Raw genomic sequence first — 15,438 nt, 5'->3', positions numbered from 1 at the left:
CAAAGACGTGATGATATGTAGCATTCTACACTGGTCACTCCATGTCAGTAATGTTACACTGATGAAACAATCGCCACCACAGGAAGTAATGTACAGAGCAGGAAGTTCCCAATGCTAACATGTGAGCCTATATTATGTCTAAAATGTATTCTTTTCATTTTATTATGTCTACTACTTTGGGTAATACAAGTTTAAACATGACTATGGGGGTGTTATTTCATGTCTCGAGGGCTCTAATAATGTTAAAGACCGTATTTAGAAGGGCGTAAACTGTTTCTCCATGCAATTTATAAATAAGGAATCCTATTTTGCAGAACTGTACTTATCACCACTTCACCGCGATGAATAAGAGACTACTGTGTCCCAAAAACTCCTTATTGTTTGGGCCCTAATAAACACAACTTAATATTACCTCTACTCTGGATGCTCTCAGCACCACAAGCTGAATGGTGCCCCTGGCGTTGCCCTCCGATGACATGGATCGTCTCAGTGTTTCCATGGCGGCGTGGTTGGATCGTCCGAGCAGCGCTTCGCCATTTACCGCAATTAGCTGGTCATTTACTCTCAACCTGCCGTCCTGTGGGAAGAAGTTGGTGACAAAGTTACTGGTGTAGTCGCCAATGTTAACACAACCCCTCACATTAAACAACGCACAAGGCACTGAAAAAGAAGTGCAGGACAAAGGCGGAGGCGAGATAATTGCGGAGTTCGCAATCTTGTGAGAGCCAAAGCGCCGTGATAAATATATAGCACGGCTAATGGAAGAGCCTCCGTGGGCACTAGATCATGTCTAAGTGTTTTAAAAAGCGGCCACCATTAAAGAGCCAGTGCCTTGTGGTGCCGTGGAGAAAGCGAGGGAAGAGAAATCGAGCAAGAAGATGACTGAGGGATAGAAAGTGTGACAGAGAAGAAACACAGCGCAAAGGGCAAAAGGAAGAAAAGGACAATAAAGATGAGGACTATGGCATTATGAATGACCCATTAGGGCCATGCTGAACTTTGACCCCACTTCATTAGCAAGATCACGTCTGGTCCGATGTCAAATGCAGACTGGGACCAGTGCGCGCGCACACACACACACACACACGCACACGCACACGCACACGCACACGCACACACGCACACACGCACACGCACACGCACACCATGTTTCAATCAAACAACAACAAATATTCAATCTAAACATATTTTCAGCTCTCTGTATGTAATTTTAATGAGTTCTATTTAGGGCGGTCTTTGAAAGATGAGGATCGGCATCCATCCATCAAAAATGTGTTTCATGAAAGTAGGTTAAATCTCGCCACGACTCTTTCATCTCCTCCCTTTTCTGCCAGCAGAGTGACGGTGTGCACGACGTGTCTCGGCGGATGCTGGCGTCCCCTCCTCTGCCCCGGCCTGCCGCCGCAAAGTCTCATCAGGAGCCTGTGCTGCTTTTCATTAGCATGCATCAATACTAAGGAGGAGACACGCACAGACACGCACACCTTGGTGTATTGTGCCCCTACCGAGTGTCTCCCCTTCTTCATTTTCTTTCTCTGCTCTTTTTCAGACTCTTTCCCGTCTTTCTGTTGTGTGACGGCGTATATTTCCCCCTCCCACGCCGCTCTCTGTCTCCCTTTCTTGGTGTCTTTCTTCCTCTTATGTGGTATCTCGTTCCAGAAACCTGCTTCTCAGCCAGTCACATATCTTATTGGCTCATTCAGAGTGCAGCTGTCAGGAAAAAAAAAACTGCTTCTGAAGCTGCTTTTAGGGAATTGCTGTCTAGCTGCCCTGATCCCAGACCAGCCGTTTATCTACAATGCCACATTCCCGTCTTTGGTTCCTTGTTGTGCACTGCAGATTTGGGAGCCGCCACGAGGAGGAAATCAGAATTGAGGCCAAGTGGCGGAATCTCCCGAGTGCTGAAATGGGTGGGTTTTTTTTTTTTCCTGTGTGATGCACTCTATACAAGAAGTGAGTGCTGAGTGATCAAGATAAGGTGACTGCAAGCTTGATGAGGCAAGGCCACCTGAGGTCAATGGGGGTCAAGGGTCTTCACAAGGGATGGTCAGGAAGTAGGACAAAGAGAATTGGGGGAAGACGACAGGAAAGGGCAAAACATCAGGTGCAAAGAGCACATTTGCAATGTATTTTGATGCATGCCGTGTAGTCGGACAGGAGTATATTGTATCGCATCGGTCAAAAAATGTGTCATGAGGTGAAAAAAAACATTGCATTGGACTATAAGTCGCATTTATTTTGATAATTATTTCACAAAACTCAAGACCGAGAACAGACGTTTAATCTAGAAAGGCAAACTAATCAACTACACCATAGCACACTGAACAACTGAATAGGTATGGTGACATAACACATCAACAGTTATTCAGGTACACGGTAGCATAAAGAACATACCTGGGAGGCTGGATAGGCTAAATTACAATATACAATAACAAGCCAACAAGCCAGTTCACCGAGCTCCCGATCCCACATCACTGAATCAGCAGCATATTGTTGTCACAAGCCTAGTGCGCCCTCTCCTGGATGTTGACGGTAATGTCCATTCCTTGGTTCATGTCAGTCGGTACAAATGAACATTTAAAACATGTTAAATTATACATATATGATATATACCGTAAATTTCGGTGTGTAAGTCGCACCGGTGTATGAGCCACACCCACTAAATTTACAGGAAAAAACAGTACATATATAAGCCGCATCCGACTAAAAGCCGCACATGTCCACGTCAGAAAATGGCACATTGTGGCGCGCATGAGTCCGTGAGGACCAGGAAACTCTTTATTTGACAGGAGCCAATCATCAGCTGTGAAAAAACTCACAGCTTGACTCACGTTGTTTTACAAAGAACACTAAACTCATCACACAGCAACTTAACACTCGACAGGTATACCTAATAAACATACTAACATGTACCAATACGATATTTCAATGAAAAAGCATTTCATTGGAGGACAAGCGGCATAGAAAATGGATGGATGGCGCTGCAGTGCTGCTTCAGTCCACCAGAGGGAGCCAGAGGAGTGCAGAACCCAGTGGGAGGCTGATGCCATTGCAGCGCCCTGGCAGGCACAATAAATGCGTTACTCAGACACAATGTATTATGGGAAAACTTTACAATAGTTGTTTTTTTTTTCATTTTAAACTTGGTACATGTCTATATTTCTCATGTATACCTTTTTAGTGTTAAGTTGCTGTGTGATGAGTTTAGTGTTCTTTATAAGATGGCACAGTGAGTCACACCGTTATATTGTTATACTGTTATATAGAATGACCTCCTGCGATTTCCAATGGCTTGACAAGCTCCTTGTGAGTGCACTGATAGCTCGTGATTGGCTCCTGCCAAAGAAAGAGCTACCGTTTCCTCACTGACTTGTGGCCGGCACAGTATTTGAACAATTAGTAGCAGTTCCGAAGGAAAGGGGATGTCACAAGATTAGAACGCAGCCATAAACAAGCCACACCACCGTATAAGCCGCAGGGTTCAAAGTTTAAGAAAAAAGTAGCGGCTTATTACCGTAAATTATGGTACTTTGATACATAAGTCGAACATGACTATAATATATGACTATAATATATACCTGACCAGCCAAACAATGACAAAAAAGTACAACTTATAGTCCGGAAAATACGGTCATCCATACAACTTATTTCTGCTTTTTATAAGGTTGTTTCTTCTTTTTATTATCCTGACACAAGCACACACACACATGTACACACACAAGAATCTAAGATAAAAGTGGTTGGAAATACTGATGTAATATAATCCCTCTTTCTATTGTGGTTAACTGGACCCGACCGTGACACGTGAATTTGTGCCAAGTAGGATTCCTTATTTATAAATACTGTAAGTATTTTCGTAGTTAGGAGCATAGAAAACCTGTTTACAACCTTCTAAATATGTTTTTTTAACATTACAGTATTAGAGCCCTCTAGACATGAAATATTTAAGACATAAGTCATTTAAGACATAAAAAAAGACTAGTGCTTGTGTGTGTTGCTATAAATGTGTTCCAGTGCAAGCAGAGCAGAGTGGCGGGCGGACGGGAAGTAACATCGGGGGTTCAGAGTTAAGTTAGTAAGTTAAGTTTTTATTTGGGATGTTTACTAGAGATTATTGTACCCGTTGTGAGATCATTCAAACCTGAGCCACAATCTGGCAATCAAGAGTCTTTAAATGCAACTTCAGAGTTTCATATATTTGTATCTTAGATAATTTAGCCATTTTTATGCTGGAAAATGCTTAATTTGGGCCAAAAATACGTAACATTTGATTCAATATGCACATTTCCTTTCCTAATAGGCTGTAGCAATTCGAAGGGCAAAGTGGTGAGGGATGACTATTTTGACATAAGTCGCACCTAACTTAAGTCGCAGAACCCGCAAACTATGAAAAAAAAGTGTCTTATAGTCGGGAAAATACCTCACGACTTATTTCTGCTCTTGTATAAGCTTGTTTCTTCTTTCATCATCCTGGCACACTGACACAATCTCACACAGACATACACTCACAAAGATCTAAAGTAACAGTGGCTGAGAAAACTGATGTAAAAAAGAAAAACAGATGCTCTACCTTGTAGGCAGCGCCTCCATGGATAACGGACTTGATGAAAATGCCCAGGTCCTCGCCCGTCTCTCTCGACTTGTTGCCCTTCAAGCTGACTCCCAGGCCAGCAGAACCCGTCTCGTTCAGCGCAATCTCGTACATGAGTTGCTCCCTGCCGTCCTCCAGTACCAGACTGCTGCTTTCTTCACCTTTCTAGAAGAGAGAGAAAGATGGACGAAGGAAGCCCCAGTGAATTCATGGCATTTGAAAAGATCAGATCAAGCCTCTTGCCCCCTTTTAATATCTGAAGTCGTGTATGATCGCTAAAGATTGAGTTCCAAATCAACTGCACTGACTGATCTTGTATGTTCTGGCATCACTATTTCTGAAAAATGTTTAAAACATAAAAAAATCTGTTACGGAAAGGCAAAGAAATTGAGGAGAGAAGCAGGTGTTCTGTTCTGGAAAGAGATGAAGGTGCAGAGTATGAAAAGAATATAGTACTGTAGAGAGGTTATTCCATGTGGAGATGAAAGGCACAGATGGAGAGCGAGCCATTTTTAAGGAAACATAATAACCTTTTCATACTTCCTTCTAGAGCACAGTGGGGGGGAGCGGGTGATGGAGGCACAGAGGAGCATTTAAAAGTGATAAGCCATCCCGGGGGTATACACACCGAAGTCGCTCACTCCTGATTCTTTACATTTAATCTCTCAATCCTCCCCTTCTCCCACTCTCTTTTTCCCCAGGCTCTACTTTCTACCCCTCGTCCAACCACTCTCCTGCTTCCATTCAATGTTAAAGAAAATGACAGTGAGACATTGAGATGGGGCCGGGAAATATCAACAGCAGGGGGGACGGAAATTGTCTGTCATTAGAGCGTAGTAAAATGGAGTGCAAGAGAAAGGCGCCGGCGCTGTGTCATTCAGGGACAAGAGGCCTGACACCGCATGACATACAGGGGTGTGAAAAGGTGTTTGCCCCCTTCCTGATTTCTTATTTTTTTGCACGTTTGTCACACTTAAATGTTTCGGATCATCAAACAAATTCAAATATTAGTCAGTGACAACACAACTCAACACAAAATGCAGTTTTTAATTGAAACTTTTTATTATTTAAGCAGAAAAAAATCCAAACCTACATGGCCCTGTTAAAACATAACCGAGATTAATTGGAATCTATCCATCTGGCAAAGGTTATAAAGCCATTTATAAAGCTTTGGGACTCCAGCAAACCACAGTGAGAGCGGTTATCCACAAATGGCAAAAACATGGAACAGTGGTGAACCTTCCCATGCCGGCCAATCAAATAGACCCCAAGGGCGCGGTGACGACTCACTCATCGAGTTAACATCTCACTTCAGCATGGAACATTTTGAAAGACCCTAAAAATTGCTGTCATGAAGCAGTCTTGATGCCACAATACTGAAGAACTATCGGCCAAACATTGCCAAATTCAAGGGAACAGCATCTAAGCCACATTTAGAGAGACTAATCCATGCATTTGTCTCCAGCAGGCTAGACTACTGTAGCAGCCTTCTCACGGGGCTCTGTAAACGAGCTGTAAAACAGCTGCAGTGCATCCTGAATGCTGCTGCTTGAGTCCTGACTAGAACCAGGAAATATGACCACATCAGTCCAGTCCTAAGGTCTCTGCACTGTCTTCCTGTAGCTCAGAGAATAGACTAGGTACATCTCTGCCATGTTTGAGCCACATGAACCATCTCCATCTCAGGCTCCAACAGGGCGGTCTCCTGAAGAATGGTCTCCTGCGGGTGCCCAGAGTCAGGACTAAGCACGGTGAGGCTGCGTTTCAGTTTTATGCTGCCAAAATTTGGAACATTCTTCCAGAAGATGTGCGACAATCCTCAAATCCAGGCTGAAAACACTTCTATTCAACTGTGCATACGACAACTGAACGTATTTGATCTGCACTCTTCACTTTTAATGCACTTTGTTTTATGTAATGATTCTATGGAATTTACAATGATTTTATGTTTTATGGAATAATTCTATGAAGTGATTTTAATTTTACCCTTCCTTTCCTTAAAGCACTTTCAATTACCTTGTGGACGAATTGTGCTCAAAAAATGAACATGCCTTGCCTTGCCTTGCCTTGATGTAACCCCAGTGAGTACAGCGCAATGCAGTGTAGGCCAGTGGCGACAAGAGAGTGAGGCGTAGTTGCATCAAAGCCGCCTAAAGCAGACCTGGCCCGATGTGAGCGCACCCTAGGATGCATTACCACCAACGGACCTTAAATGAGATTAGATTTGGCGTCTTTGTTATTGCAAATTACAGTACACAACAAAAATTTTGAGTAATCTAATAGGAGCAAAGGTTGAATCGAGGCACCTTTGCGGATTACCATGACCCGAACGACTGAGAATCTTAAAATATACAGTATGTATACTGTAAGACTGGGAAAGACAAAACAATAGAGACACAAAAGGTATTGTTCTTGCTCAGAGTCCATCACTGCACAGTCATTGTTGTATGCCCGGGGGGGACGGAGGAAGGAGTCAGTCGAGGTTGGGTTATTGTTGCTTTGTTTGTACAACTCAGGCATATTCCTTACGCCTTGCCACATGGCACGAGGTTTGTTGTCACTGAAGTTGTCCTCAGTGTGTTGTTTGTGTTTCCGCTTGGCTAATGTAATGCCTCTGTGTAGGTTGGCCTTGGCTTTCCTGTACTCCTCCCTGTCACCTGATCTCACCGCTGTGTCCCCTGCATTTTTCTACCCCACAGCTCCCGTATTGAATCTTGCCTGGCTGGCAATTGCATATTTCACTCCCTAAATGTCAGTGAGTATTTTTGTAACAACTAATAACAAGTAATAAATCCTCAGCATATTTTCCGCCGTGATATGTAAAAATGGCCTTTTTGGCACTCATCTATTTCTACTCGAGCGTAATAACAGCATTTCAGTGCGGGCTTATTTTTATCAACAAAGGATTTGAAAGTTTCTCCAAACCGGCAGAACTACAAAGGTGACTCATGACTTCCTGCGTGAAATGTGAGAGACGACTCAGGTGGCACCCTGGGAGGTTCTAAATACCTCTGTAATCTAGCGGCACCAGTGAGCTAAAGATGTCCCAATGAGAGAGAGAAGGCTATGGAAGGCTAGTTGAAAGTGTTTTGCGACGCAAAGGCAAAAAAACTGTTTATTTGTAGAAGCTCATTGCTGATGTGGCACCTAGGTCTCAGTGGTGGTCCAAGTACTGGAACACTCACTCCTATATCCTCTCTAATGCCCTTTCCTTGAGGGCAGATTGCATCCCCAGGGTGGCTGAGACCCCGTGGCTCTGTTCTGCGACCCCTGTTGCCTGCACTGTTTGCCCTCGGCAATGGTTTCTTAACAAGCATGTAGCCAGCAGACAGACCAACCTCTTCAAAACCCAAATGACGGGGCAAAAGAAGAGCTTTCTCTTTCCTCAGGGTGGGTGGTGAGGAGGGGGTGATACACAGCGACTACACACAGAGGCTTTTGTGGTGGAGGATTTCGGGGGTGGGGGGGAGGAGGGTTCAAAGCCTCAGGATTAGCGACGAGAGCGACATTCAATTAAGATGAGATCTCGCCGTGCGCCACAGCAACGGTAAAGCTTCCAATTAATCGCCTTAATGTCTGCCTGGCTGGCACTTTACACCTTTGCCACACAATATGGGGCAAGGAAAGCAAAATGAGAGAATGACAAGGACTTGGCAGACCTGATAATATTGGCCCACGGATCTTATCGGACGATATTGTCAGAAAAATGAGATATCAGTTCATATTGGTATCGGTTTTTCTGCTGATATCATTATCGGCAAGTCACCGTCACACCACACAGCTTTCAAAAGCCCAAAGACAAAACAGCACACTTCCACCCTTCACAATAAAAATGATGGCAGATGGCACCTAACAAAATAAGGGTCTCCGAAAATTACAGTCATCCCACGGCCTGTCACGCTTAAACATTCACGGCTTCGATTGCCATGTTTCCAATTATATTCATGAAATATATTTCATATTCATATATTTGTGTATGTGTAACTATAATGTACAAGTACGTACGTATTATTACTATATAAGCGTGTGAAACAAAAATGAAACAAACTGTAGGCTCAAGGTGTGTGTGTGTGCGTCTGTATTATGTCTTATTTTCTCTGATCATGTTTACTATATTGGGTAATACAAGTGTAAAGATGACTATAGGGGTGTTATATTATGTCTAGAGGGCTCCAGAAATGTTATTTAGAAGGTCTAAAGCAAGTTTTCTATGCTCTAACGATGAAATTATTCTATTTATAAATGAGGAATCCGACTTCATGGAAATTCATTATTGCGGTCGGGCCTGGACCCAATTAACCGCCATAAAGAAGCGGCGACTGCAGGTTCGATTCACAGTGAAAGTGCTGGTTATGTGAGGGGGAAGTACTGCGCCTTCCTTTTATTGGTCATGATTTTTTTTAATGACTGTGGGGCCCGTTTTATACACGAGATGTGACCTGACATTAGCTTGACACAAGAGCTGCTGCCAATATCGGTACTGGTTGATATCGGAATTGGGCATGAAGTGCTGGCCAGTATCGGTATAAAACAAATATCGAGCCACTCTAAAGGGACCGATTTCAGTGTGCAGTCGGAGGGGCTGTGGCGCATTAAGAGAGTTTGACAAAATAGAAACTGCACACGCTGCAGAGCCACTTTCTGTCTGGCGACCTCTTTTCCTGCAGAAGGGCCAGGGCTTGCAGGCTAAAGGTCAACCATGTGCAGAATGACCCCCCCCCCCCCCCCATCCTGTCTTTTGTAAAATCATAGCACACACACACACACACACAATCTTGTATCCATCGCACTTCCACTACAAAACTCACCACATCACAAAGCATCTTTCTCATTTCCAAAAAGAGGCCATCATGAATGTGCTGCGTAAAAATGCGTCAGGAATTAAACTGTAATTAGAAGTTATCCTTTTTTTTTTTAAATTGCATAGAAAGTGCTCACGAGTACAGGAGACAGACAAAATTGTCTTGCGGCGTAACATTATTGTTACTCCTTTGGCGGAGAGGGACCACGGTGCCTCGCAGCCCTGCTGAGGGCTTTTGCCCAGCCCTGTGCTGCTCATGAAACATCAATAGTCTCTATTGAAACTAATCAATCAGCAGCTCTGCTCGCTCTCCTCGTCAAGTCTACTTTACGTGTACACAGGAGATAAAAGCAACTGGATGAAGGACTGGAGTGGGGAATGTAAATCACGAGGTAGCTTGGCACCGGGGTGATGGAGCGAGCAATGAAACCCCTTTTAGCCAGATGACCTGATCTTTAACTGCTGAATCAGCAAGTGTCCTTTTTTGCACAATACTGCGGTAGCGCCAAGGTTAGCGTTATTTAACAGAGCTGATCTTTGACCACGCTCCCACTCCTCGCTGTGTCCCTTACTTAGGAATGACTGCACATTACTGTGCATGATCAAGCTTTTTCAAACAGAGGTGGCAGGCTAAGTGCTTGTAGAGTGTGGTATGTCATCTTGTGTGTGCTTTTAACATCATGTGATAAGGAAATTCAAGGGGCATTGGAGAGCTTTTGATAACCAACTACGTACAGTTCTACCTCCGTTTCTGTTATTACAGTGAAACCTCGGCTAGCGTAGTGTTTTTCGGTTAACGTAAAAAATATACACCACAGTTTTGCCTCGCAATGTTGCTGAATATTTCACCAGGCATTACTCCCAGTCAACATTACCCTGATATTTTTTTGTTTAATCATGCAAAGCGACTCGCAGAAGTAATTCCTCTTTGTCGTCGGTCCAGACCAGCAGAAGATGACGGGCCTCATGCGCATGCGTCCTTTCTTTTTCTGCAGTTTTGCTGCGTTGCGTGATTTGCAGCGCCACATGCAGGTGAGCCTCATGTATGACATCATTTTCACCCAGTGACACATTCCCGTGTGGAGGTGACTATTGACAGATCCGACACTGTGTGGACGCAATTTTTTTTCAACACGGCAAAAACAAACAAACACCCCAGGAGCGTTCCCGTGTGTACCGGGCCTGGGTCTTACCAACTTTTACAGCCTTGATGGAAACAAGAGGGAAGGAGCTCTCTTTAATGCCCTTCCCCTCCTAAAGTCTCTCCCAATGCACGAAAAAACAAGCAACTGTTAGATAAAAAGACTGTAGAGGCTCTTCAAAGTGCACTTGTTATTCCAAGAGTGCCGGGCCATTAATGAGGGCAAACTATTTTCGGAACCAGTAACTCATGCTTTTTAAGGACTTTGAGATGTGTTGTACTGTCAGTGCATGCGTAGGTGTGTGCGTGAAAGTAGCTCAAGAATATATCACTGTTTACATGTTCCTGTGTGTGTGTGTGTGTGTGTGTGTGTGTTCCTGATTTCTTTTTTTTACATGATTGTCATGCTTAAACATTTCAGATGATCAAACAAATTTAAATATTACAAAAATATTACACAACTGAATACAAAATGCAGTTTTTAAATGAAACGTTTTATTTTTAAGGGAGAAAATAAATTCAAAGCTACATGGCCCTATGTGAAAATGTGATTGCCTCCCCTCCCCCCTGTTAAAACACAACTTAACTGAGATTAATTGAAATCTATCAGTCTGGAAAAGGTTATAAAGGCATTTCTAAAGCTTTGGGACTCCAGCAAACCACAGTGAGAGCCATTATCCACAAATGGCAAAGTGATGAAACTTCCCAACCAAAATGACCACAAGAGCGCAGCAACAACTCATCCAAGATGTCATAAAAGACCCCACAACAACATCCAAAGAACTGCAGGCCTCACTTGCCTCAGTTAAGGTCAGTGTTCATGACTTCACCATAAGAAAGACGCTGGGCAAAAACGGCCTGCATGGCAGAGTTCCAAGACCAAAACCACTGCTGAACAAAAAGAACATTAAGGCTCGTCTTAATTTTGTCAGAAAATATCTTGATGAACCCCAAGACCTTTGTGAAAAAGACACAAAAGTTGAACTTTTTGGAAGGTGTGTGTCCCATTACATCTGGGGTAAAAGTAATGCTGCATTTCATAGCTTAATTTCATAGCAACAGTAAAATATGGTGGTGGTAGTGTGATGGTCTTCAGGACCTGGAAGACTTGCTGTGATGAATGGAAGCATGAATTCTGCTGAAGGAGAATGTCCGGCCATCTGTTGGTGACCTCAAGCTGAAAGCAACTTGGGTTCTGCAGCAGGACAATGATCCAAAACACACCAGCAAGTCCACCTCTGAATGGATGAAGACTTTGGAGTGGTCTAGTCCAAGTCCTGACCTGAATCCTATTGAGATGCTGTGGCATGACCTTAAAAAGGAAAAGCCTCCAATGTGGCTGAATGACAACAATTCTGCAAAATTCCTCCCCAGCGCTGGAAGAGACTCATTGCAAGTTATCACAAACGCTTGATTGCAGTTGTTGCTGCTAAGGGGGGCCCAACCACTTATTAGCTTTAGGGGGCCATCACTTTTTCACACAGGGACTTGTAGCTTTGGAGTTTTTAAGTCCCTTAATAATAAGAAGTTTCATTTGAAAACTGCATTTTGTGTTCAGTTGTGTTGTCATTGACTGTCATTCTTTGATGATCTGAAACATTTACGTGTGACAAACATGCAAAAAATAAATAAATAAATAAATAAATAAAATCAGGAAGGGGGCAAACGCCACTGTATGCATCAGCTACTACTGAGCCCATGGCGTCACTCTCACAGCTCTTTGAGGAAAGAGCGGGAATAAGTACCACAGCAGACAGAGAACAAAGATGCAGAAACCTAACCTCATGTTTATGTGTTGTTTTCGTATAACCCCAGAGAGACCCAAGTCACAATGGTGACCTCTGAACCCTTTAACTGAAGCAGGTAAAGGGTCCATCATCACCCGTGGTGTGCTGACATTCGTGGCCGTGCTCACACGCTTCCTGCAGGGCCGCTGTGGCTTGTGCGTGACTTCCTCTGGCATAGCTGTGTCAACAACCCGTAGCGGGACAGGAAAGCCGGAGCGTGCTTTGTGTGTGTGTGTGCATGTCCACCCATGTTTTATGTTTATTGGCAAAGGGGTATCAACGTAAATGTGTTTGATCCTTAGAGGGGAGAGGGGAAAAGTGTCACAATGTGCAGGAAATGTTAAAAAAGGGACATGACAGAGGAGAGCGTGGGATTGAGAGGACACAGTGAAACGGGAACAAAAGTGATGACCAGCAGGAGACACAGATGAGCAGGCGATAGAACGGGGACGTTGCATTAGGAAGCTGAGCTCCGTACCAGTTCCCGTGGCAGGAAGATGTCGTCCTGTCGCACCACCACCACACACACAATTTCTCCCTGTCTGGTACTGCGCAGCATGGCCACAAGTTCCTCCTGGCTGCGGCCTGTCATGTCCATTCCGTTCACCTGTGCACATCAAAGAACACAGCAACAAAAACAAAACATAAAATCACACTAATTAATAACTGTATCATCTGAGCGGAGTTGAATTAGCTTTATTCTCAGCATGGGTGCCTCAACGCTTCTGCTGCTAATGACTATTTCTGGTTGAAATTCACATCTGCTACCGTACCTCGAGGATGCGGTCACCAGGCTGCAGGCGGCCGTCTTTGATTGCTGCGCCGCGTGGCAGTATATTCTTCACCATGATTGGCCCAGGCCCGTCGTTAGCTGAGGAGTCCCTCGTCACCACAGTGAAGCCCAGACCCTCGGCCCCTGCAGGAAGAGATCCTCCGTGTCATTAGTAATCCTTTCAATTAGGGCTGTCAAAAATAACGTTAACGGTGGCAACACTATTATTTCATTCTTTACGTGAACGTTTTTAGGATAACTGGACGACTGCAATGGCTGAAGACATCGTGTGTGAATGCCCAAGCCTGATGAGGTGGGGGGGAAAACAAAAATGAGCAAAAAGAGGAATAATAAAAAGAAAAAAAGGAATACGAATTATATGTGACGTATAAGAGTATTCAAGACTATGACATCATGAAAGGCGAAATGTGTATGATGTATGTTAAATGTTATCAGTAGCCTTTACGTCTGGATTGTGCTGAACGATTTGATGTTGGAATTGTTAGAATTGGTTGAAACATTTTGAAATACTTGAGGAATTAAGATGAAAGGAATATCCTTAAGTGAATTAGTTTTTTCTGGAAAAATGGGAGTTTGGGGGAAAATTTGAAAATTTTAAATGTGAAAAATAGATATCCTTAATTGTGATGAACAATTTGATGTTGGAATTTTTACAATTGGTTGAAACATTTTGAAGTACTTGATGAATTCAGATCAAAGAAATATCCTTAAGTTAATTAGTTTTCTGAAAAAAATGGGAATTTTCAGGGTTTTTTTCAATTTTTTCAATGCTATTATATATACTGATATACTATTACATAATTGTGCTGAATGATTTGATATTGGAATTGGTTGAAAAATGTTGAAGCACTTGAGGAATTAAGATCAAAGGAATATCCTTAAGTTAATTAGTTTTCTGGAAAAATGGGAATTTGGGGGAAAATTTGAAGTTTTTAAATGTGAAAAATAGATATACTTAATTGTGCTGAACGATTTGATATTGGAATTGGTTGAAAAATGTTGAAGTACTTGAGTAATTAAGATCAAAGTAATATCCTTAAGTTAATTAGTTTACTGGAAAAATGGGAATTTTGGGGAAAATTTGAAATGTTTAAATGTGAAAAATAGATATACTTGTGCTGAATGATTTGATGTTGGAATTAGTTGAAAAATGTTGAAGTAGTGGAGTAATTAAGATCAAAGGAAAAGTGGGAATGTTGGGAAAAGTTGGAATTTTTGGAATGCTAGTCTGAAGCGCTGAATGTGTGGAATGTTTCCATGGTGGAATGGTTTGAATCGGTTGAGAAATGAATGTGAGTGTGAATGGTGGTCTGAAGTCAGAAAAATGGCCCATTCATTTTCAATGGGAAAAATTGTGTGGAATTTTTGGATTTTTGGAAAATCTGGGAATTTTATTGAAAAAACAAATGGTTGCATAGGATTCCTGAATGAGCTGAACGATTTGATGCTTGAATGGTGTGAATAAACAAAAAAAAATGCTGGAGAAACATATATACTGTTCGTATAAGTTCTAATTAACGCATGCACATCATGGCAAGCCACAACTTTCTGTTATGACAGCAGATGGAGGCACAGTGGAGTGACCCCACAGACTCACACACAGTCTGACGCTCTATTTATAACTTTATTCTGACATCAACAGCAGTGCACTTCCCACACCATATACCTCACATATATGCTCACGTCTCTCCGTCCATCATTCTCCACCACACTTACGCGAGACGCATTCACGGACATGTCAAAAAGTGGATGTCCTTGCGCTGTTGGTGTGAAAGTAGGTGGTTCATCTAACACACACAAACAACAAAAACCTCCATAAGAGCAGGACCTAGCTAACGCAGCTGTGTTAACTGAAATGTGAATTCAACTTAAATGACGTGGTGTCTTTGAACGCAAGCCCTCCGTGCACATAATAACACGGTTCAAGTGTGATTCAGATGTTCTGCTACTAGCGCTAGGCAAATAGATTATTAGTAGTTCTCAAGTGAAGGTGATGCCACGAGATTAGAACACGGCCATCAATTAGCCGCAGGGATCAAAGTTTAAGAAAAAAGTAGCGGCTTACACACCGGAAATCACAATATATGCTATTTGAAATCACTAAATTATCCACTTGGATATGTTGCTTAAAAGTAATTTCAGCTCAAAAGTGCACTCGTGATAGTTTATAGGAGTTGAAAAGCCCATTTTGATCTGCAGTTACCTTTATCAACAGTACATGGAAAAGAATAAGATTTGCAATCTACTGTATAAATACACACGTGGACAACATTGTTGGTACCCTTCGTTCAATGAAAGAAAAACTAATAATGGTCACAGAAATAC

The 15,438-nt window shown here is 42.7% G+C and overlaps 1 protein-coding gene across 6 annotated transcripts in view; it reads right to left on the bottom strand.

Annotated features, from left to right (window-relative positions):
- pard3ba (par-3 family cell polarity regulator beta a) overlaps positions 1–15,438 on the bottom strand; it is a 164,809-nt gene that overhangs the window by 92,286 nt on the left and 57,085 nt on the right. For all 6 annotated transcript variants that reach the window (XM_054793478.1, XM_054793487.1, XM_054793496.1 and 3 more), the window contains 4 exons: positions 13,094–13,236; positions 12,799–12,927; positions 4,571–4,756; positions 413–577 (listed from right to left, as the gene is read on the bottom strand). In XM_054793478.1, the coding sequence (XP_054649453.1) occupies positions 413–577; positions 4,571–4,756; positions 12,799–12,927; positions 13,094–13,236 (623 nt within the window). The remainder of the gene's footprint in view (positions 1–412; positions 578–4,570; positions 4,757–12,798; positions 12,928–13,093; positions 13,237–15,438) is intronic.

The sequence above is a fragment of the Dunckerocampus dactyliophorus genome, chromosome 1, assembly GCF_027744805.1.
Source record: "Dunckerocampus dactyliophorus isolate RoL2022-P2 chromosome 1, RoL_Ddac_1.1, whole genome shotgun sequence".
Taxonomy (NCBI): Eukaryota; Metazoa; Chordata; class Actinopteri; order Syngnathiformes; family Syngnathidae; genus Dunckerocampus; species Dunckerocampus dactyliophorus.
Note: the sequence above shows the minus strand (reverse complement) of the source record. Positions and strands in the feature narration are given on the sequence as shown.